Source organism: Vombatus ursinus, unplaced genomic scaffold (assembly GCF_900497805.2).
Source record: "Vombatus ursinus unplaced genomic scaffold, bare-nosed wombat genome assembly UNPS02013365.1, whole genome shotgun sequence".
NCBI lineage: Eukaryota > Metazoa > Chordata > Mammalia > Diprotodontia > Vombatidae > Vombatus > Vombatus ursinus.
The window spans coordinates 13,829-39,143 of record NW_020953143.1 but is presented as its reverse complement, the minus strand read 5'-3'; the positions used below and the strand labels follow the sequence as shown (position 1 = coordinate 39,143).

The window sequence follows — 25,315 nt, the reverse complement described above, 5'->3', positions numbered from 1 at the left end:
ACCCTCACGCTACTAGAGCAGGGAAGGAGGAGCCGCGAAGGAGGGCGGCGGAGTTTGGGCAAGGGGCGGTGCTTCCCAGCAAAGCCGCGGTGGGCGGGGCGTTGCGTGTGTTGGGCGGTGTCCTCGTGAGGTCCCACCCCGGACCGGAGCGCACGGCTGCGCACGCCACGTCTCCTTAGCTAGGGCGTGCGGGCGAGAGGCGGAGGAAGTGAGGGGGTGGGGGAGAAGTGGGGGAAGGGAGCGAAGTACCCTCTCGCGATAAGTGGAGACAGCGGCGGCGGCGGCGTGTCCGTGAGTGAAGCGTGGGGGGCGGCGGCGGCGGCGGCGGCGGAGCAGCCCTAGCTGCGCCACACGAAGCCTGGGGGGCTGGGACCGGGACCGGCGCCGGGGCCGCGACCGCGCAGCGGGGTCGTGGCGGCGAGAAGGGGGAGGAGAAAGAGGAGGAGGAGGAGGAGGTCGCCATGGCCGGGCAGCAGTTCCAGTACGATGACAGCGGGAACACCTTCTTCTACTTCCTCACCTCCTTCGTCGGGCTGATCGTGATCCCGGCCACTTACTATCTGTGGCCTCGGGACCAGAACGCCGGTGAGTCCTACCCCGGCCCGGCCCGGCCTGACCCGGGACGGCCCCACTTCGCCGCACCTGGGCCCCGTCCTTCCCGCACGTCGGTCCTGCCCAACCCCTTCGTCCTCTCCGGGGCCCTGTGACACCCACTCACCTACCTACCCACCCACTCTGGCCGGCCAGGCCTGACCCAGCCCGGCCGGGCTCCAGGCCTCTGGCTCAGCCCAGCGGGCGTGTTTTCTTTTGGGTCTTCCCTCCCCCCTACCCCCTTACCATTGTCTTTCCAGAGGAATTTCGCTTTTCTTCCCTTATTGTTCCGGGCACTCGTGGAGCCTTCTCTTTGTTCTCTCTCCCTCCCCATTCTCTTATTTTTCCTCTCTACTTTTGGCTGGTTTATTAGTGGGGTTTGGATTTGGAGGGGGAATGGGATGTAAATTAGAAAGGTAAGAAAAGAGTTATTGATGCATAATCACAGCTTTTAACCCTCTCCGATCCCTTCATACCATCCCTAGAAACTCCCCCCCCCAAATATATCTGGTGCAGCTGTTCCAGATGTTTTGTGAACCTTCTGGGCTGGATGACATGTTTACTGCTCTAACTGTGCTGGCTTCCCTTTCACTAATCTCCCCCACCTTCGGAATTGATTTTTTTTCAATTTCATGCCTGTATTTTGTGTGCCTGAGCAGTTGGAGTTGGAAATTATGCCATTATTCTCATTCCAAGATCAAGGCTTTCCTGTTTATATGGAAAAAGTGAAAGCATGAAGGAGTTAGTCCCTTTAAAATACTGACCTTATTAGTGGTTGTGAGGGAGCTAGTCTTGTTAAGCCTAAGTCTTTCCAGGTAGATACAATTATTTAGACAGTCTCAGATGGGTGGTTTAGAAAAATTTGGGGATAATGGTTGAATTTCATTTGTGAATTATTCTAAAACACATGGCAAGTGAAGTAATCTATCAGAGGCCGCTAAACAACAAACAATATTCCGGGCCCAATAGGTTGTTTGTGGCATAGGTTGCAAGAAAAATTAGTGACTAGACGATTTTGTGCGTTAAAAATATTGAGGAAAAACTTTTCAACCAATAACTATGTTAACCTGTTTAAGCTCAAATTCTCTTGGGTCAGTGGGTGTTGCAAAAGTAAAATGCTGTCTAGGTTGCACACATTTCTTCGGGGAAAGTTGATGATAGTGGAGTTGTAATTCAGCTCAGAACTTGATGGGTTTGACAGTCTGGTTTGAACCATATAGAATTTTGCATGACATAATAGAACCAAATGCTAGTGAATGTGCTCATCTCTGTGTTAATTGATTGTAATAAGATTAGATACCTATATATTAAATGCAAAAACCTGCCTGGGGTTACTAATCTTAATGGTTTTCTGATGCAGTGGCTAACTTAGGAAAAATAGATTTGGGCTTATAATGTTTTTTTATACTGAGTGCATTCAAACCTGAGTTCTTTGGATAATGTTTTAATTGTATACTATTCATAAACTTAGGCCCATTGCAATGAAAGCATTCTCTTTGTGAATGCTTAATTTTATCACATTTTTAAAGATGTTGCATTTATATTTGAGTGTATTGGTTTTTTAAAAATTTGTGACCATTCTTATCTGTTCTGGTTAGGATCATGCACTGTTTTCAGAGGTCAGTAATCAGTCAGCATTTAGGTTTTTGTGGTTTCTATAGCATCCAGAAACTTGGTATTTGTCTGAAAGATTTATATGGTGGTTTTTAGTTTTGGTCACAAAGTTTGACCTCCATTTATCCTTATCAAGTGTACTCAAATTGATCAACCCTGCAGGTTAAGTGGTATTGGAAACAGCTGGAACTTTTGGCTGGTGAAGATTGGGCAGTCTAACTTCACAATAAATATTCTTTGCTCTTCTTACCTTACCTTTAAGTACTTCACTCATTCTCTGCTTGTGGGAATGTATTAGTGAAAATATGACCACTATCTGGACTTTGGCTTGTTTCATTATAGTGAAAATGAAGAAAGACAATTCCACATTTTATTATAATAGATGTTAAAATGTAGGAACAGCATTTCTTTCTACTTTCTTTAATAACTTCCATGTAGCTTAGACTGCCTTTATAATAATAACAGGCTGGTATGAAAAAGATGCTTCTCTGAACTTAGAAAGCACATTTTGAATTAATATTACTTTGAAGTTGGTGCATTGTGCTATCTTGAAGCATACGGTACTCAAATTTCACATGAAATTGCCATATGTAAGTTAAATGCAGCCTTTGACTAAACTTATTTTGATTTTTAGAACTGAATAAATTAAGTCTAAAAAAGAACAAAATAGCTTAAGAAATATTAACTGAAATGAATTTTAAAAGAGTTCAGCTGGAGATGTCTATTTTCCATGACCATCATCTGCATCAAAAAGCCAGTTCTGTAGGCAGTTATAGCCTTAAAAGTGAATATTAATAATCTTCAAAAAGATTTAGTTTTCTGTGTTATATGTAGTTCTTCCTCTCAAGGCTGCCATTATGGTCCTATCACTTTGATGTTTTGAAATCATAAGACTCTGGAGTGTATAAAACTCCTTAAGTACCATTCTCAGTTGACAGATTGGGATAGCTGAAGTTTGGAGAAGCTAAATGGCTTATCATTGGCAGGTCTGGCATGGTCATTTAAGTTACCTCGACTCTAAAAAGTCAATAATGAAATCCTTCTATCACATGGGTTTTTAACCTGGAGTTCATTTACTTTAAAAGAAATGTTTTGATAACTGTATTTTGGTATAGGTTTTCTGAGAAGAGATGCCAAAGGTGATCCATGATACCCAAAAGGTTAAAAAAAAATCTGATGTGCTCAATGCAACTGTAACGAATACACATTTGTGGTGAAAGAAAGGTTTTATTTATCTTCCTTTCTCAGAGTTACCTGCAAATTTGTTCAATAAAATGACTGGAGGCTTCATCAGAGAGTGAAATCTAAAGAAGTAGCCTGATTTATGTGATAATATGGAAGAGTGAAAAGTTTGCCAGACTCAGAAAGATGAATAACTTTAATAATGTTTATTTGTTAATTTTTGAGATTAAAGATCTTTGGTAAAGTATAGGGATTCCGGTAGTGTAGTATGTTGGAATTTTCCTTGAGTAAGGCTCTAAGTTCGGGAGACTACTGTGACGTTCTTAGAAGTTTTCATAAGTTCTTTTCAGAATTGAATTTAATCTGAGATTAATATTAGTTTATCATGATCATTTAATAGTAGCTTTTTGCTGTGTTTGTAAAATTGCACTACACTAAGAGCCTTATCTGTATGACATTTCCTAAACTGTTGAGTGTCACCTTAACTCAGCATCATCTAATGTTTCTGACATTCTCCAAACTTTTATGCTTTGGCTTTTTATGGATGTTGGTAATGTAATTTAACATTGTCTTCAGAAATATGTTAAAATATCTATTGCCTTTAAAATAAGATGTGTATTTTAATGCTATGCCATGCGAATTTGATCATCATACATATTTGCATTCAACTCTTACAGTTAAGAGAGGGTATAGCTTTCCAAATATTATTTACTTTTAGATTATTTACCTAGAGTAAAGTGTAAAATATCTGGGTATGGATTTTGTAACAGATTTCAAGGACATATTTTTTTATTCTTCCCCTAGGTTAAGGGTTACAACAGATATTTGGAATACATATAAAATACTACTTAACCAGTTTCAAAGTTGTTAGACTCTGTGGAACATATTATTTTTCCCTTACTACTTTCTTCTAGTTAGGTAGCCATCTATTCTGAGTAAAATTCAGTTATATTTTCTTCTCATCAATATGAGAATTGTTAACATAAGTGACTTCATAATTTAATTTCTTTCTTACTTCCTCCTGTCAGCAATGTGGATGAGCACTACCTTTGACCTTGGAACTTGAGTGAGATTCTTAACATAAAATCAGCTCTTTTGAGACTATTGTAGTTTTGATGATCTATACCCTTTTTTCTATCTTTTGGAATGTGCTCACAGCTTGTGTGTCATTTATAGACACTCTGGTGGAATACTCTGATTGTAAGTCCTAGTTCCTTCCCTAACTAGCAGTGTGACCTTGGGCAAGTCACTTAAATTCTCTTGGTTTTCTCAGTTTTAGTACTTGCATTACCTACCTCACAGGATTGTTGTGAGGAAAGCACCTTTAAACTGTAAAATGCTATATAAATGTGGATTATTATTATATTGCCAGGGTATGGACCAGAGAGGGAAAAGAAGATGAGAATCACCACAACAGATTGTTGGAAGGGAGAGCTGAAGCAAGCTATTGGCTATAATGAAGTCTTAGTCTTATCTGTGGGTTTTGCTATTTCTGATCGAGAATGGACTGTGTTAATCCCTTATTGAGGCAGGTATATGTTTAATTTTTCTTTTATTAGTAAACTGGTTTATGGAGTTTTACATGTCATAAAAAGTAGCTGATATAAGACTTTGCTTTAAAAAGCGCATATTGTGAATATATGATAGTATTATGGAATTTTAGCACTGGAAAGGACCCTAGAAATCATCTAGTACAACCCTCTAGTTTTACAGATGAGGAAACTGAAGCCTATAGTGAGTAGTTCCCCAGATAGGTCATTGGTTTGGAGCTGTAAGAAACCCTAGAAGTTATTTAGTCCAACACCTTCATTTTGTGAATGAATAAACTGAGGCCTCAGAAGGTTAACTGTCTTGTCTAAGGTCACTAAGGCTAGTAAGCAACAGAACTGAGATTGGAACAATGTATCAAAACAGGCAAAAAGCTAATGCAGTCTTAGGTTTAGTGAATAGAAGCATAAAAGAGGCAATAGTGCACTATACTGACTCTTGTCAGACCACATTTGGGGTATTACTTAGTTCATTTTGAGGGGCTCCTTGAAGAGAATGGTCCAGGATGTTGGGTCTTGAAACTATGCTATACTAAGTTGAGTGTTTAATGGAAATGGGAGGCTCATTGGAGATGTGTTAGCTGTCCTCCCTTTCAGAGGCGTTTCATGTGGAAGGGCCTACATGTATTTTGCTTTGCCCAAAGGGCTGTTCTAGGAGCACTGGAGCAGAGTTGCTGAGAGGCATATGTCAGCTTGTTGTAAGGGGAAAAAAAAAACAACAAAACAAAACCCTCATAAGTAGAGTTGTTCAGAAGTTGAATAGGTTGCATTCCCTGTAGATTTTGAGGATGAGACTTGATTACCAGTTGTTGTAGAAGGGATTCTTACTTCTTACCTATGGATGCTATCTTCTTCATGAATTGTATTCTCATTACACAGCTACTATTGTTCTCAGGTGACTCCTGAAATCCCTTGCAGTTCTCATCCTGTGCTTCTGTGAGAGGTTAAGGGACTTGCATGAGGTGTGCTAAGTGACAGAGCCAGTCTTCTGATACCATGTCTGATGATTTTTCTACCACACATTATAGGGTGCTTTTTCTCTCTCAGTGCTCTTTCTTTTGGTGACCTCATCAGTTCCTTTGAATTTAATGACGATCTCTATGCCAGTGAATCTTAGATCTATATTTTCAGCCCTAGTCTCTTTTGAATATCAAGCTCACATAAATCATCTGCCTACTGGACATTTCAAACTGGATGCCCTATACAAACCTCCAACTCAACATTTACAGTGCCATATTAATAATATTTCCCCCTAAACCCACTCCTCTTCTGAACTTCCCTATTTCTATTGAGGGGACCACCATCTAGCAAACCCTGTGTCATCCTTGAGTCCTCACTCTGACTCACCCCCCCCCCCCAGTCAGTTACCAAATCTTGTTTCTCTATACATACCATCTTTTGGATATTCCCCCTTCGGTCTTCTCACAGCCGCTGTTCTACTTCAGGTCCTTGTCGTTTCTCACTTGTACTATTATAGCAGCCTCCTAATTACTAGTCTTTCTGCCTCAAGTTTCTCCGCTCCTTCTACAAAGCTGCCAAAGGAATTTTCCTAAAAGTCAAGTTTGACCATGTTACTCGTTTACTTAATAAATTTCAGAAGTTTCCTGTTATCTCTAGAAGCAAACTTAACCTTTTCAGCTATATTGCACCGTAGTCCCCTCCATACATAGTATGATCCAGACAAACTGGCTTCCATATTATTTTTTATACATGACACTCAATCTCCAGCCTCTTTGCCTTTTTCAGTGGCTTTCTCTCGTATCTGGAATGCATTATCTCCTCACCTTTGGCACTGAGAATCCCTGGTTTCCTTCAAGGCCCACTCAGATGCTATCTTCTTCATGAATTGTATTCACATTGCACAGCTACTAGTGCCTTTCCTCCCAAATCACCTTGTTATGTCTATTTTGTATATATGCCTATAGAATATAAGCACATCAAGGGCAAGGACTGTTTCACTTTAGTGTTCATATCCTCAGTGCCTAGGTGCTTAATAATTGGTTTATTTTAGAGTTGGAAGGAACCTTAAAGATCATTGGTTTGATTTTTAAATAGCTCTATATTGAACAAAGAATTCAATGTTTTCCCATTTGATTTTCTCAACAACTTTGCAAGGGAAGTAGTATAACTATTCCCTTTTTGCAAATGATGAAACTGAAGCATTGAAAGCTGAATTATTTGCCTAATGTTGCAAGTTGATAAGTGGCAAGAACTGATTGGAACTCGGGTCTTGGGATTCAAAATATATTAATTAGTATTCTTTCTACTATATCATGTTACCACTAAATGAAAGATTTCAGAGATGTACTGAGTCTTGCTACAAAAGTATTTCATGTGTTGTATGTGTATTTAATGAAAGGGAAGCCTTCATCAGTTTTTTCAGAATTAAGTGCTATTCCAGCTTCACAGTACATTGCATTGGACTGTTAGATTAAGTAATGTGTTGATTTGTGTAGTAGACTGGGGAGATCTGGCAAAAAACACCAGAGTAATATCTTTTTTTTTTTTTTTGGCTAGGCAGTGGGGTTAAGTGACTTGCCCAGGTAGGGTCACACAACTAGCAAGTGTCAAGTGTCTGAGGTCGCATTTGAACTCAGGTCCTCCTGACTCCAAGGCTGGAGCTCTATCCACTGTGCCACCTAGCTGCCCCCAGAGTAATATCTTTTTTTTTTTTTTTTGGCTAGGCAGTGGGGTTAAGTGACTTGTCCAGGGTCACACAGCTAGTAAGTGAGTAATATCTTTTTAAAGTAAAAAGATATTTTTTTTTTTGAAAAAGATAACATATACTTGTTTGAGCTCAAGACATCCTAGAATGCAAAGATAAGTCTCACTTTACCTTAGGTATTTGTGGTTTCCAATTTAATCTTACTATATCTAGGGATAAAGAAGTGGTTTTTCTTTTTTAAACCTCTTACATTTTGCATTTGTTTCATATTGAGAATAAGACTATTTTCTGTATACCAGACTTCAGGAATAATGTTACACCATTTCACTAACTCTGGTCACATTCTTTATTAAAAAGTATTGCTGGTAGCAAGATGACCCAGTTTACACTGTTAAAAATTTCTTTCCTATATTGCTTTGGGTGCAGGAATAGAAATTGGATTTTCTGACTTTGAAGACTAGTTCTCCATTTTCCTAGTACAGCATTATTTTCCTGGTAAGGATTTTGGTGTTCAAAGCCCCAATTTCCCTTTTCCTAAAATGCTTTACCTTTCCCGTCCCATCTTTGACAGTTTAAAAATGGTGACTTTGATATTTTCTTGCATTTTACATTCTGTGATAAATAGAAGTTCTTGATCTTACTAAGAGATAGATTTGCATACTTTTTTCTTACAGTGATTTAGATTACGTCAACTAGAAAAATATATCCTAAACCTTTTCTGCTCAGTTTTTTTTCTACTCCCCATCGGTTTTAAAATTTATTTTACTTACTTTTTCAGTTGGTATGCCTTAACTTTTTTCTATGATTTCTGTCCTCTTTGTTCTTTTCCCCTTTCTGCTGCTTCTTTTCCAAATCTACCCCCCCCCCCCCATTTTGGCTTATTGAAGAAGGCCACTTCTCACTTCATCAAAGATTGGTATTTTACAAAGGAGAGAAGACGAAAGATTGAGTAGAGAGTAATAATGCTTTGATGAGATATCCAGCTTCCTTATTCTCTTGGAACTTCCTCCCCTTATTCCCCTTTTTCCTTCTCAAAATAGTTCTGATAATTTCTGTTTGTTTTCCAAATATCACTCTGAATGTATAACAGATGGCCCATAAACATTTCTGCGTCCTACAGTATGGGTGTTTGCAGTTCTTCTGACCCATATCCTATACTCGACATTATATAATAGACTCAGCACAGTCAGTTTATCTGTGATGTAGTTTGCCTATAATCTTTAATTTCACTTGACTTTTTGTTAGGAACAATTAATTATCTTTATTTGTCTCATCCTCATCAAATTGCTTGACTTTAATATCATTATATTAGTTTTGTTATTAATAATAAAGAATGGTAGTTACCTCACAATAAAAGCCTAATTATGAGGTGACTCCCACAATATTTGCTCAGGCCATGTGTTTGTGAATGCATGCACATTTTTAATTCTGTGGTTTTATGATAAGTGTAGATAGCCATACTGGAAAATCTGGTCTTTATAACTGTAACTTACATCAAAGAAATATGATTTAAGATCATTAATTGCTTTGTGGTTAGAAAGTGATATATCATTTGATTCTCACAATAACCTTGTGATGTATGTACCTCAAATAGTGTGCCCATTTTGCAAATGAGGAAACTGAGACTTAAAAGTAGTGATGTTACTTGCCAAAGGTCTTACAGCTTAGAACTTGATCCCAAGTCTTTTAACTCCAAGTCCAGTTTGTATCTTTTCTAATGCACCGAAATGGATATAATATTTCAGAAACTTGCTTCTGTGAATAACTAATAAAATAAAAATTTTAAACATGACATTTTACAAATGCTGATGAAAAGTGTGTGATAGTGGAAAGAGTAAGGAGACCTGAGTTGTATTCCTAGGTATTCTCTTTATAAACTGTGTTACAGTGAGTAAATCACAGTCTGTAGTCTTCAGTTTATTCATCTGTAAAATTAAAGCATTTGGTTGATCTAGCTGATCTCTAAAGTCCCTTTAAATATAAAGAAAATGACCTGACAGTTAAGGGATCTACTTATAGATTGTTGGATTGTATCTATTTGGGATAATTTTCTGACATTTTAAAGTACAGAGATACTACAAATTCATCATATAATGTTGGCGCTAGAATGCGTCTGAGTGATCATCTGGTCCAGGGATTTGTAACATTTTTTTTTTTGTGTGTCACGGACCTCTTTGTAAGTCTGGTAAAGCCAGTGGGACCCCTTCTCAGAATGTTTCTAAATAAATCAAAATAAGATATGTAAGCTTACAGAGGAGACTAGTTATATTGACTTACACATTCAGAGACCCCAGGTTAAGAATTCCTGACCTAGTCCAAATGATTCTCCTCTTTGCCCACTAAAAGGCAATTTTATAGATGAAGGTACTCTGACTTAGGGAGAACGTGACCTGTCCAAGGTCATGCCAATTAGCATTTATTGCATGTGATATAGCCAGAACTTGATACCCAGATGTCATAGTTCAATGTTCTTTCTATTATTACTATGCTGATGATCTTGTGTGTGCATAAAAGTTTAATTTTATGAAAGCTGTTTAAAATATTTTGAGAAATAATTCTAGTTAAGGAAAGGACAACAGTTTTAACTATTCGTATTTTAATTGTTAATATTATTATTATCATCCCAGGCCTAATTTTTCACTTAAAGGAGCTTAAACAGGATGGAGCTTGAAAACTGACCTAGGCAGAAATAAACTAGACAGAGGTATCTATAACTGACAGACCTCTAGGGGAGACTTCTCTCGTAAGCTAGACCCTGTATTTTTTTTTTTTAATACATCTGTAATTGTCTACTGTATATAGGTTATATCCTTAAATCCTCATGCTGTTAAGAAAGTACTTAAACTGATTGACTTGAGGATTTGTTGCTGACTTAGGATTTTATTGTGTAAGCGAGTGCTAAGGAGATAATGGGAAATGGACCATACTTGAAGACATAACCACTTGGAAATCATTTTAGCCTTATTTCAGATTACTTCCCTTCACATACTCATATGTTCCAGTCACATTGTTTCCTGATTTTGTTCTTTATCTCCTACCTTCGTAAGATTTGATGAAGGCTGTCTGGCATGTTCTGTCTAGAACTATATAAAGAAAGCTTTCTCTTTTTGTAAGACTCATCTAAGATTTCATGAAACCCTGATCTTCCAAGTTGAATGTATTTTCTCCTTTTTTCAAAATATTCTGGATCTCTAGTTATCTGTATCATATTTTATCTGCTTTGTATGATATTTAGGTATATATGTTATTCATCCTACCATTTATCCAAGAAGTAATGGATTGGGTCATTTTTCATTTGTGTATACTTAGGACCTAGTGCACAACTTTTTCTGTTTGTTTAAAGGCCTCTAAAGTCCTAGGACACAACTAGACTATAATGATTAGCCAGCAAGTTAGATGAGTAGTGTCATAGGGATAGAAAGGATCAGAAAAATTGTAGTATCTAGGGGACAGAGAGAGAGAGAGAGGGAGGAGAATTTTCATTCGAGGTCTTAAGTGTGCTGTCCTGACAGATTGTAAGTGTGCTTAAGAAGTATTTATTGCTATAAATTTGAACTCAGTTGGACAGTAGAATACTTTCGTAGTTACATTCTAAAATAACGAAAATAGCTTACTTATACTTACTTCACTATTTGTCTTATTTTGGTACACTACCACAATCAAGACACAATTGTCATGATATTAAAAGAAAATTGGAGGAAAAATAAATAATAGTTTAGAGAATTACGTGTAAGTGGGAGCACTGATTTTGTATCTTGGGAGTATTGTGATAGCTTGAGGCTCCCAACTACATTTTACCTGAAGGCGATATGAGAAGTTTGTTAAGGGGATATGGATAATATTTGGAATATGAAATCCTTTTCTTGTTGAACTAGAAAAAGTCAGCAAAAATGACCCAGTGAAAGATGAGCTAATTAATTTCCAGTTATTGAAGTTATATAAATTTTGGCATGCCCTTGGAGAAGCATGTCATATTCTTATTAAATATTCTCACAAGGTTTTAATTCTATTTATAATAATTTTTGTGAATCAAGATTCCCTGTCCTGAAACAGTCATCAAAAGCAATAAACAAACTGGAGGCTGAATTCATCATATGGGCATTTCTTTCCAAATTTTACTAAGAATAAAACTATTGGTTGACAAGGAACAGAGTCAAGGGCCTCACTCATCTATTTGACTATGTTCTGATAAACATTTAATGACTTTATGTTACTGAAAATGTTATATACTGAATAAAGTTTTCATTATTACAAATTAATGTTTCATTTTTTATTGCACATATATGGTAAATGCCAGGATTTATTTCCTTTCACATTGAATTGGGAGTTTGGGAAGGTATACTAAAAGCCAAGGGGTAGGGGTACTGATAAAGGTTGGGAAACCCCTACTATAGATTATGGGTTTTATTCTTTATAGTAAAAAAAAAAAAAAAAGACAGAGCTCCTTATGTTTTTGGGATCCTTTTAGTGACCATTTCCCATGACTATACTTTTCTAGAGAAACTCATGGAGCTCATATCTGTAATTAAAAAACAACAACATGATTTTAGAGTTAGATAGTACTTTAGGTAATGATCTAGTCCAATTCCTTTTTTTGTAGATAAAGAAATTGAGACTCAGAAAAGTTAATCAATTTTTTTCATGTGCACAAAACTAAGTAGTAGCATATGGCTTTTGATGATTGTTAATTTAGTGCTTTTTTTTCTATGTTTTTTTTTTTAATTTCCCACAGCACTCTGCCATGGGAGACTAATAATAACCAATATCTTTTCAAAGAAAAATCCCCCCAAATTTGAAGTCTTTGTAGGGAAAAGGAAAGGAGTGAAATTTAAAAATATGAAATTTACTATCATATTAGGTATTTAGCTCTTGTCTTATTAGTGTGTGTCACAAACAACTAAGATTTATTTTCTCCCCAAATGGCTTTTTCAGAAGGAAAACATTCACCCCCCCTTCCCCAAACCTCTCTCATGGATCAGTTATTTTGCACTAATAAGTTCACTTACTTGTAATGGCTTTACAGGTTCCTTTAGATACATGGAGAAGGATTCTTAAAGTGAGAGAAGTGCCTGGATCAGAAGAAAATAAAGAACAGAAAAATAAAATACTTAATTGGTTTCATCATAAACTAATAATATTAATTGCTGCTTCCAAACCATTTCTTTACTTTTCTTCCTTCAAAGTCTAATGCAGTTGGTTTATCCCAATTACTCCATCAAATTTCTTCACCATTACTCTTGGACTACTGTGCATATTCATGGAGAAAGTTTCAAAATATAGCTGATTTCACCCATTGGAAATTTGTGGTGTATAAGCTATGCTGGATACTTCTTGTTGACAGTACTTTTGTTCTAATCATATTGACCTTTTATTTCATTGCCCAGAGCAACTGTTTCCTTTTTCATTAATTTCCCCTACCCTCTTACCTAACTGGTGATGACTTATCCTCTATCCTCTCAGTGAGACTGGAGGCTAATTCTATGGGAGCTTCCTCTTCTCCCTCCTTCAAAACTTCTATGTTATTATGAATTCTTCCTTCTTGATGCGGAAGAATAGCTGTCCCTACTCATTTGCTAAGTGCTTTTCATCTCTTTTCTTTTAGATAGCTGCACCAGTAACCAACCCCGTTCTCTTGTGCCTCTTCAGTTTCTTTTCTTTGACTCCTCATCTATCCACAAATTAGGAACGTATCTCCCAAACTCTTAAGAAATCCTAAAACCAACTATATTCATGGCCAGTGGCGTCCTTACTTTTTTATTCAGTCATAATCCTTCTTGATTTGAATCAGATTTTCTTTGCTATTTGACAGACTTGAACACCCCTGTCTTCTTTTTCCATCTTTGACTTTCAAGATCTATTACATTCTTTTTAATTCTCTGAATTTCCTTTCTCATCTCTTTTGATGATGTTCCTCAAGAATGTGCCTTCTGCCTTCATTGTTCTCTTTCTTTTGCAATCTTTTGCAATTCCAGAACCTGAAGTAGCTTCTCTAATCAGAAGACTTCCCAATCTGCTTATCCAGTGGTGCTTTCCTCATCTTCAGACCTATATTTTCACTTAGCATGTTAAATTCAGTATATCTAAAACTACCTATGATATCTAACATATATCTGATTTGCACGATGGAGTTTTGGGTATGAGGAATAAAGAGTAGGCTGAATCATAAGAGTACCTGAAGGAGGGAGTCAAGTGTAAAAAGACTAGAAAGATAGGAAGCGAGGTTGTGAGGGCTTTAAATGCCAAATAACATTTTATATTTGATCCTGCAGGAAATAGGGAGCTACTGGAGCTCATGATGAGGGAGGATTGGTGGTGAAATGGTCAGATCTGTTTAGGAAATCACTTTGGTAGCTGAGTGGAAGATTAATTGGAGTGGGGAGAGACTTGAGGCAGAGAAACCATTGTGATAGTCTAGGTTATAAGTAATAAGTTCATGTTTTAGGTCCTCATGTGGCTTCTGTGAATAGAGAGAAAATATATGTGTTGGGAAGGTAGAAATGACAAGATTTTACAACAGATTTGCTTGTGGATTAGTGCAAGTGAGGAGTCAAGGATGACAGTGGTTTTGAATCTGGATGGTGTTCCCTTGACTGCAATTGGAAGGCTAGAGGGTAGAAAAAGATAGTAAGTTCTGTTTTGGGCATTTTGAGTTTGAGAGGCCTAGGGAGACACCCATTTTGTGGTGTTTAAAAGGCAAGTGTTGGAGTGATACAGGACTAGCTCAGGAGAGAAATTAGGGTCATATATACATCTGGGAATTATCTGCATAGACGTAGTTGAATCTGTGGGAGCTGATAAAGTGAGTGATAGAGATAATATACAGGGATAGAATAAGAGGGTCCAGAATTAATAGGCATAAGCTGGATGAAGATCCAGGAAAGGAGATTGAGGAGGGATCAGAAAAGTGCAGGCAAGAGCAATGTCATGAAAACGTAGAGAGGAGAGAGTACACAGAAGGAACAGGTGATTAACAGTGTCACAGGTAATTGAAAGATCAAGGAGGATGAGGATTGTGGAAAAAAAAATCCTATAGATTTGCCAATTATGATAACATTGGTAACTTTTGAGAGGGTAATTTCAGTTGTATGAGTCAGGAAACCACTTTGTGAAGGTTTTAGAAGAGAGTGAGAGGAGAGAGAGTGGAGTCAAGTGCCATATGCCAGGCATTGTACTAGAGGTAGGGATACAAAGAAGGGAAAAGAAGACAGTCCCTCGTTTTTGGTAACTCACAGTCTAATGGTAGAGACAACGTGAAAGCAACTATGTACACACACACATATACAGCATAAGTTGGAAATAATCAACAGATGGAAGACATTAACATTGGAGAATTGGAAAAGGTTTCTTGTAGAGAGTTGTATTTTAGTTGGGATTTTAAGGGAGTGTGGAAGAAGAGATGAGGAGTTACCTGATATATATGCCTTTGTAAGCAGTTTATCCTGATGGGATAGTCAGATCAATTGAGGATTTTTTTAAGGCTGAGAAAAACTGTATTTTAGGTCAACAGGAAGCTAGTAGAAAGGGTGCAATTAAAAGATTAAAGAGATAATGGGAATGGTACTGGGGACCAGATGGAAATGGGATCAAGAATATATTCAGAGAAGGGGCAGCTGGGTGGCGCAGTGGATAAGATCACTGGCCCTGGAGTCAGGAGGACCTGAGTTCAAATATGGCCTCAGACACATGACACTTACTAGCTTTGTGACCCTGGGCAAGTCACTTAACCCCATTGCCTAGCCCCCCTAGGAGTTGTAAGGCAGAGGGGAAGATGAAATAATAAAAAATTATTGTCAGATTAAAGAGTTTTGGTGTTAATGAATGTGGAACTATAACGTTTATGAGTGATGTCAAGATCTAGGATATGATCATCTCTTTGTACCTGAGGTGGAGTTGAGTAGTAGGTTATAGGAATTGAGTAGATTGGGTAACTGGGTAATTAGCGTATTTCACGGGAACATAGCTAAGCGTATTGAAGTTCCCTAGGTAAGAGGGCAGGAGTTGAGGTGGTGAGACTTTTACTGAGGCTTTGAACTACTTGAGGAAGGAAGGAGAATATTCTGGGGAGCAATTTATAACAGTAACCAAGGTCTCGATTAGGTCATAAATTTGGATAGCGTGAACCCCAGGGAGGGAGAGGGTGCTGAGAGAAGGTGGTAGGAGAGTTTGGAAATGGCTGTGGGAACAAGGAGTTATTCCAGTCTCCCCCACCATAACTGGTAAGTCCTGGGTATGAGTGAAAGTTAAGCCAGTATTGGAGAGGTTTAAGATGAAAGGAAATGCTTACTTAACATAGTGCTCCACCAATAGTAGGTGCTTAATATTTTTTTTTTCTGGTAATGATAGTTTTTTATAAATGAGTCATTGGTTAATGGATGATTTGGTAAGAAAACAAAGGATGGCCAGTGAGTATATACCAATTGCATATATCAGTTAGTATTGATACATATAGCATTGATGGCCCAGTGAATAAGGCAGAGCTTTATGCCAACCCCTTTAGATTTGGGCATATGTAGTCACAGCCTCATTTTTGCCATAGGTATTTTAGTTCTTAGAATTGTTGATGTGCAGGACTGCATAACTGTCATAAATCTCCTCATTTGTTCTGTTGAATCTGTCAGTTTTTTTCCCTGTGGGAATGTTTTAATTTTCTTTGGGGTAGGGCCTGAATTTTGTTCAATATTTCTCATTTTATGCTTCAGGTATGAACTAGCCATGCTCAGGAAAGGCTTTATGTAGAGAGGTTTTCCACACTCAAGCTGAGTTTTTAAGGAAATGGGATTCCAGAAGTTGAACATGATGAGAGAGCATTCCAGGCACAGGGGACAGTCAATACAAAGGCCCTGAAATGGAAGGGTAGAGTGTTATATGTGAGGAACAGCAAGTAGGTCAGTGTAGATGGACCTCAGAGGGTAGTGATTTGTAACAAGCATGGAAAGCTGAGAAGGGGCCAGGCTGTTAAGAACTAAAATACCACAAATAAGAATTTTTATTTACTTGATCCTAGAGGAACAGGGGTTTGTTGAGGGTGTGTGTGTGGGGGGGGCAGGGGAAGTAGGAAGAAGGGTATGTGTACATGTAATATAATTAGGCCTGTGCTTTAGAAAAAGAATTTTGTGTGGAAAATAAATTGGAGTGGGGAGAGACTTGAGGCAGGGAAACTAAAAAGGAGACTGTTGTGGTAGGTAGTCCACTTGAAAGGTGATAAAGGCCTGAACTAGAGTGGCAGCAGAGTGAGTGGAGAGTTTATAAATATTTTATAAGGGTTCTGTTGTATAAATAGTACAAGTGTTCTACTCCCATTTTACTATTAAACTGAGATCATGCAGATAGTAAGTAAAAGCTGAAATTCAAACTTGAGTCTACTGATAAGTTTAGTATTCTTTTCACTATACCAGTCTGATAGATATAGAGAATGTGTGTGTGTGTGTGAGAGAGAAATAGGCAACTCTTCCTGTCCCCCCCCCCCCCACTTCCATTTACCATTCTTTTTTCCTGTCTTTGGAAGTAAACTCTTAAGTTATCTAATTTGTAGGTAAATTAAAATTAAGTAATGATTAAGGCCTATAAATTTATAAACTACTAGTTGGTTATCATAACAAAGTAGCCTGCATGCAAATTCTAGCATACACTACAGTCTTCCAGATATAAAACCTGTATTCTCAGCCTTAAATTTAGAACTGTCTTAAGTCCAGTGGCTCCCTGTTATCTCTGGGATGAAATACAAACTCAATTTGGTATTTAAAACTCTTCACAACCTACCTTTTCAATCTTGTTTTATAGTACTCTCTTTCACATACTCTTATGATCCAGCCAAACTAGACTTCTTAATTTCTACTTGCACAGCATTCAGTCTTTAATCTCTGTGCAGTTGTACCGACTATACACCCCATGTCTTCATTGCATTTGCTTTTCACCTCTGTCTCTTAAAATCCCTAGTTCCATCAAAGCTTAGCTCAAGACCACCTTCAACTTGAAGCCTTTCCAGATCTCTCCAGTTTCAAGTATGTGCCCACTGCTCCCATTTACCCTTTGTATGTTTTGTGTGTGGCTGTGTAGAGATATATACACATTTATTTCCCATGATAGAGAATGTAAGTTCCTTGAGAACAGGAACTGTTTGAGTTTTTTCTCTTTATTCCTAGTAGTGCCTACCATAGTACCTGATTATAAAGGAGACTTGTGATAAATGTTTGTTGCTTGCTGGATCTATGTGGTCTGGCCCCCATATACTTATTACTTTCCACTCTACTACCACCTGGTACATTTGTTCTAGCCAGACTTTTCTACCTATTGTTCCTTTTATAGCTAAGTCTTATCCTTCTTTCAAGGCCCAGGTGAAATTTTAACTACCAAATGAAATCTTTGATATCCCAGTTCTTAGTGAATATTACTCTTTCCTTTACACTTATTGTTTGTACCACTCATTTGGTATTTAGTACAAGGTGGTATGTGTTTGCTTTGTATTTGTATTCTGAATATGTACTTTGCCCAGTTCACATTAGATCCTTAATGTTTATTGACAATGTTAAAGTATTTGAAATAGGTATAGATGATATTTCTGAGACACAGAAAGATTAAATCACATAGTTAATAATAGTACAACCAAAATGAGGAGGTTGGACTATGTGACCTCTGAAGTTCCTTCTCTCGGCCTAAATCTGTGCTGCTTTGTGAACTACCAATGGAACCAGGGTTATCTTAATTTTTAGTTCAGTTTTCTTTCTATTTTTTTTTTAACCAACTCTGAAGTATTTTGAAATGTAACAGGGTTACATCTTACTTCAAGGGCTGTAAGCCTTTAAACTTGAGTTGTGGACACTTTTTAATAGTGACTAATTACTGTTCTGCTAGCTTAAGGCAGATTGCCCAGTTCATAAAGATCTTGATGGAAAAGATTTAATTTTATTTTGAGATAGATTTTCAAATAAAAGAGGGATCTTTACTTTTGAATGATTTGAACATTAGGCTATAGTGCTTTGGAGTATTCTGTTCCCTTTGGAGTCATCGAAAATTTCTTGAAACCCTGGATTCAAAAACAGAAGACCTGAGGTTTTGAATTGTAGCTCTCCCACTTAGTATCTGTGTGACTGTGGGCAAGTTATAGTCCTTACTGTAGTTTAGGACTCTAGTTTCCTCATTTATAGAACAAGAGGGTCAGATTAGACTATCCTGGGTTCTTAACCTGGGATTTGTGAACTTGTTTAAAACATTTTTTTGATGACTATATTTCAGTATAATTGGTTTCCTTTCTAATATTACATATTTTATTTATTTGAAAAATTATTCTGAAGGGTTCCATAGATTTCACCAGAATGTCAAAGGAGTCTGTGAGATTAAAAAAAAAAAAAAAAGCTAATCCCTGGACTAAACCATCTCTAAGATTCCTCTGACTTTAAAATCCCATAAATCTAATGAGTATTTTATTTAGGATCATAATGGCTCTTTAAGTGGCAGCATTTGAACTCTGAAGTCTCATGAATCCAAGTTTACATACTGTTTTTTTTAAAGTATACTTTGTAATAAGCTCACAATTTGTTTAATATTAGGCTTACTATTTGCAAAGTGTTTTACTTACGAATATCTTGTGAGGTATTAGAAATATTGAGGAAGTCGGGTGGACATACAGCCTTATCTGAGGCAGGAATTGAATCTAGGTTTCCTTACTTTAAATACATCCCTCTTTCCACTAAACTATGCTACTTCTTATTATTTAATAGTGAGTTTAATGAAGTGGTATATGACATTTCTACTTTAGTCAGATTCTGGGTGTGAACTAGAATTGTGTCTTTTCCAAGTTTTCCAGTATCACTGTTAAAGTTCTCATTTTAAACTAAAGATTTGTTCGTGATTTGGCTGGTGATAGATGTCTCTAGGTTTATATGTATGTGTATATGTACAAACACATATGAAATGATACAAACAAAATATGTAGATATATCTATACATATATACATATATAAAAAGCTTCCTTTAAAGTTTCAGAATGGCACTAAACACATATATATGAATTGGAAGAAATTGATCAATGTGTTTTGATAGTGTTTTAGTATAGGGGAAGTCATGATAAGCTCTTTGATTTTCTTTTTCATTTTTCACTTTTTTTTTTTTAAGTGAGGCAGTTGGGGTTAAGTGACTTGCCCAGAGTCACACAGCTAGGAAGTATTATGTGTCTAAGGCTGGATTTGAACTCAGGTCTCCCTGACTCCAAGGCCAGTGCTGTATCCACTGCACCACCTAGCTGCCCCTCATTTTTCACTTTTGAAGACTGTCAGTTCATCAGGTTTCTTGGTGGTGATATTAATAATAGCTAACATTTATTCAGTGTTATTATTTGTAAATATTATTTAGTAAAATAAATATTATCATTATTTGTAAATATTCAGTATTTCAAGGTTTATAGAATGCTTTACAACTGTCATCTTATTTTATCCTCACAATACTCCTGGGAGGTAGGTGCTATTATAATATCCCCATTTTGCAGATGAGGAAACTGAGGCAGACAAGTTAAATAGCTAGCCCAGGGTTACACATTTAGTGTCTAAGACTGAATTTGAACTCTGGTCTTCTGGACTCCATATCCAAAGGCACTGCTGTCACCTAGCTGCCTCTAGCAAATCTCAATTCTACTTTGATATGTTTTGTACCTTTTATTCTTTCTTTCATAATTGAAGAGGAATAAACTATTCTATTAGAAATAATTGGCTTTACAACTAAAAACCTTTTGAGGTGAAGGCCAATATTAGATAAATTTATTTAGTATTCCAGTTAGAATAATCATTTCTGTTTCAAGGTTCATAGGAAAAATAATTTTTAAAGTTTGGATTTTTTTTAGACTATTCAAATTTTTATCTATCAAATAGATGGTTTATTCTTATTGGCAATAGCCGAAATCTTAAACTATTCTGTGATCTTTTTAAAAAATTTGAATAGCAGTATTTGTTTATCCCAACATGGTATAAAGGTTAACACAGTAACTGCTTTTGCCTTCACTTTGAAGTAAAAGTAACTGTCTCTTCTCTTTTTTTTTCTTTTGACAGAACAAACTCGATTAAAAAATATCAGAAAAGTATATGGAAGATGTTTATGGTATCGTTTGCGGTTATTAAAACCACAGCCGAATGTAATTCCCACAATAAAGTAAGTATCAATTCTTCATTCAGAAAGTATTTAGTTGCCTACTAAGTGCAAGGCACTGTGCTGAGAAAAAATTGAGTTCCTGCTGTTGGAAGATTAAACATGTTCATAAGTAAATATTATAAAAGGCAGAATATGATAAGTGCTCTAAGAGGGCTTCAGACAAAACTGTGAAAGTTTAGAGAAAGATTGGTTTGTTTCTGCATTGGGGTGGAGTATCAGGGAAGTCTTCGTGGGATTGAGTAACACCTTGAAGGAAGAGTGTAGGATTTCAACCAAGTGGAAATTGGGAGGAAGATATTCTAGGCAGAGGAAATAGTATGAGCAAAGGAGAGGAGGCTGGAAGTATGGAATATATCAGGAGAAAGTCAGATAGTCCAGTTTGGCCAGGGGGTTGGAGAAATAGATTAGGACCAGGCCTTGAAGAACTTTGAATACTAGGCTAAGAATTTGGACTTTTTTTTTTTTTTAAGTAAATAGTAGATAAATCAGTCTGTAAGCATTCAACAAGTGCCTCCTATATGCCAGGCATTGTGCTAGGTGCTGGGGATGCAAAGATGAGATATTCTTTGCTGTCAAGAAACTTACCTTCTATTGGAAAAGAAAACATATAAGGAGATAATTTTGCTAACAGTTAAGGGAATCAGGGAAAGCCTCATGTTGAAAGTGAAATTTGAGTTGAGCTTTGAAAGAAACTAGGGATTTTAAGATGTAGCAGTGAGGAGGGAGTGAATTCCAGTCATTGAGGGGAGCCTAGGCAAAGACATGAAAATGGGGGTTGTAGTGTTATGTGTGAGGAATGGTAATTTGACTGTATTCTGAAGGGGAGTGATATATAATAAGGCTAGAAAGGTAAGTTGGGAACAGATTCTGAAGGGCTTTGAATGCCCAAAAGAGTTTCCATTGATCCTTCAGGCAAAAGGGAGGAGCCACAGGAGTTTATGGAGTAGGAGAGTGAAATGATCAAACCTATGCTTTAAGGGGGCAGCTCGGTGGCGCAGTGGGTACAGCACAGGCCCTGAAGTCAGGAGGACTTGAGTTCAAATCTGGCCTCCTACCAAATACTTGACACTTAGTAGCTGTGTGACCCTGGGCACGTCACTTAACCCCAATTGCCTTAAAAAAAATTTGGAAACTTTGTGGAGGGTAGAGAAGGGAGATAGGGAAGATTTTGTCCTTTAGGAAAACCATTGAGACAATGATACATAAGGTGAACTGGAACTCAGATAGACTTAAGGCAGGGAAATCAGTTGAAAGCGTCTTAGCTCTAGAAAGAAGTAAACTATTATGATGGTGGTGAGAATCAGTTGAAAGACTTGGTGGCTAGAATGGAGAATTAAAGGAGAGAGAGGAGTCAAAGGTAATTGATGTTTTGATCCTGGCTGCCTGGGAGACTGGTGGTGCTATTAATAGGAAGTAGGAGCATTAGGAGAAGCCTTCTTGTGTTCATGCCTTTTGTTTGTGTTGTTTCCTATGCCTGGAATGCCCTTTTCTCTTCTTTGCTGATTTCCTACCCAACCTTTAAAACCCAGTTCACCTCCTTTATTAAGTGTTCCTGATTCTTCTTGTCAGTAATAAACCTTCCTTGGACTTCACAAAGCTTTTTACTTAGCAACTCTAATGTGTTTGTCATGTAATGGCATATATTGTAGATGTCTCTTTGTTTCGTTCCTGCCTTCCTCCCATTAAAATAAAAGCTCCATGAGAGCAAGGACTGTTTGATATTTAAGTTTTGTATCCCCATTGCCTAGCACAGCATTCTTTAGTAGGTGCTTAATATTTTAAGTAGGTGCTTAATAATACCTAACATAGTGCTTTAAATTTTGTAAGATACTTTACCTTATATCATCTCATTTGAGCATCAAAACAACTCCATGATGTAGTTACTACAGATATGATTATCTCCATTGTACAAATGAGAAAACAAATTCAGACAACTTTGGGAAGTAGTAGTTAGTGGGAAAGAGTTTTAAAATGATGAGCTTATTTTTGGATAAATCGAGTTGATATGACAAGGATATTGAGGTAGAGATGTCTGGGAAGCAATTAGAAATACAGGATTGAAGATTAGATTAGGAATATATCCATAGGGGTTTAAGTTGGAGTGTATGCAGCAAGTTAGAAAGAAAAGAGCATTGTGAATAGAACCTTGGAAAATCCCAACATTTATGAGTGAAAGAGTGAAAGGAACCAGTGAAGGTGAGACCGCCAAATTTTTCCTCATTTTTTTATGCTATTATTGATACATTTAAGTAAGCTTTTTAAAACAAATTTCTAGCACTATTGATATCCAAGACTTTTTTTTTAAAAGGCTAAATGTTTAAATGAAACATTCTGATTTTAGTACCTTCAGGTATTTTAATTTGGATAAATTTTTATTTTCTTTTAAATGTGTGAAAAGATAGGGAAATGTCTTCTTTCTTAATTGTAAAATGCCTCCCCGTTTGCAAAACAGTTTTGTGTTAACAGTAACAATAACTACAACAGAAATCAAACCCCACAAAAAACTCAAAGTGGTTTTTCTTAGTATTTGTAAAGGATTAACTTTATTTTAGTCCTCAGATAGATATATTTAAAATATATTTATTAAAATATATTTATATAAAATAAAAGGTAGAATTAATCTTTTTAATGAATAGTTTAAAATTGTTTATAGCATTTTACTGGCGGCATTTTAAATTTAGACTTTCAAACGTATGGTTCAATGAAGATTATGATGAGACATTTAGGTAAATCATTTTTGTTCTCCCGTTCTGCTGCCTGTTGGTATTTAAATTGATACTTGATGATATTTTGAACGTCTTGAATGTTATTTTGTCTATAAGTTACTTTACTGGGAACACTAAACAGTTTCTGATTCACTTTAAATGAAAATAAAGCTTAAAAGCTGTTTAACTTCAGAGAAAAGGTAGATGCTGATACTAGCTTAGATAGTTAAAAAGCCATCATGAACCTTTATATTTCTTTAATCCTAGGATAGTTTTTAAAATAAAAATAATCATTGTAGTTCCTAATTTGTCTTCTTCCCCATTCTTAATGCAAGGACAAAATGTATGAAATCCCAAACAAGTAATTTGTGAACTATGTTTTAGGAAAGACCCTGAAGGCTACTCTAGTTGGATTCCAATAGTTCCTTGTCTCAATACCCAATGTGGAACTATTATGTTAACTTTTCCGAGTTTCCAGTACAAATCACCAAACCCAAGTATGCACCTTGTTTTTATTTCTGTTAAAAGGTCCAATAATTAGTAAGTGGATTAGCCTGTTAAATAATAATTTTAGCTGTTGAGTTTAAATGTTATAGCATAATTTTGTTGAACTGAATCAGATTTTGTGTTTGTTGTTTTGATCATCCTGTTTTTTCTTGCAGTTTTCAAACAAATCAAAATATATAAATTTGTTTACATCATACTCATTTTTTCCCCCCCAAACAGGAAGATAATTCTGCTTGCAGGGTGGGCATTGTTTTTATTCCTTGCATACAAAGTTTCCAAAACAGACAGAGAGTATCAAGAATACAACCCATATGAAGTCTTAAATTTGGATCCTGTAAGTAGTGATTTTTGCGTAATGCACATTACTTTAATGAACCCATGACAATTAGTGTAGATGCAAATTTGAACAGAAATCAGATAGTGGGCAAATAAAAGTTTAGAAATGCAACTCACAGTTCTGGTATTAAATTTTTTTCCAGGCTATTTTCATCAGGATTAATTTTTACTGTTTGTTTAGTTATTCTGTTGCTGAGAATTTGGTGAGCTGGTAAAATACTTAAGTAGGCCGAAGTTTTTTTTTTTTTCTTAAATATCTGCAAAGATGGTTAAATGAATAGAATAGAAGAATCTGAGGTGCACAGGTGTCTAAGATGCTAGAATCATAGATTTAGAGCTGGAAGAGACCTAAACCTAAAGTGAACAACACAGATTAGTCAACAAGCATTTATTAAGCACCTATTATGATCTAAGTGTTGGGGATACAAAAATAAAAACATTCCTACTGTCAGGGATCTTGCATTTTATTGGAGGAGAGAACATGTATGTGTATAAATATATTCAAAATACATAAAAATAAATACAAGTTAACTTTTGGGGGGGAGGGAAGAAGACACCAACAGAGGAATCAGGAAAGGCTTCATGTAGAAAAAAGTGCTATAGCTGAGTTTGTTGGAAACTAGGCATTCTGAGAAGTGGAGGTGAGTAGGGAGGGTATTCCGTCTATGGTTTGATCATAGTCTTATGAATAGGACCAGGATTCAGTGATGTAATTTGCAGTAAGTAGTTGGACAAATCCAGAGTCGCTTGAAGGCTAAGATTACTTAAGATTGATGATGGAAAATATAGGGGGAAATGTAAAATTCACCTTTGATATTCTTCTTCCCCATTCTCCTTCCTATGTGAGGTGCTATTTTCAGATTGATGAACAACTGGAAATTTCTTTTAGAGTGTGCTTAGCATTGTAGAATGGAAAGGGACCTGAAAGGTGGTCTGAAAGGTGGTCTAATTTGGCTGCCTTATCTTATGAATGATGAAAATGAGGCCTCCTTCAAATTGAGACTTGTCCAAGGTCTGTTGGTTGCACAGAC

General features: G+C 36.7%; 1 protein-coding gene across 1 annotated transcript in view; it reads left to right on the top strand.

Moving 5' to 3' along the window:
• Positions 1 to 387: 387 nt before the first annotated feature.
• LOC114040529 (translocation protein SEC63 homolog) overlaps positions 388 to 25,315 on the top strand; it is a gene marked incomplete at its 3' end in the record, with an annotated part of 36,757 nt that continues 11,829 nt past the window's right edge. The window contains exons 1-3 of the mRNA XM_027858653.1: positions 388 to 585; positions 20,637 to 20,736; positions 24,168 to 24,282. Coding sequence (XP_027714454.1) covers positions 462 to 585; positions 20,637 to 20,736; positions 24,168 to 24,282 — 339 coding nt within the window. The remainder of the gene's footprint in view (positions 586 to 20,636; positions 20,737 to 24,167; positions 24,283 to 25,315) is intronic.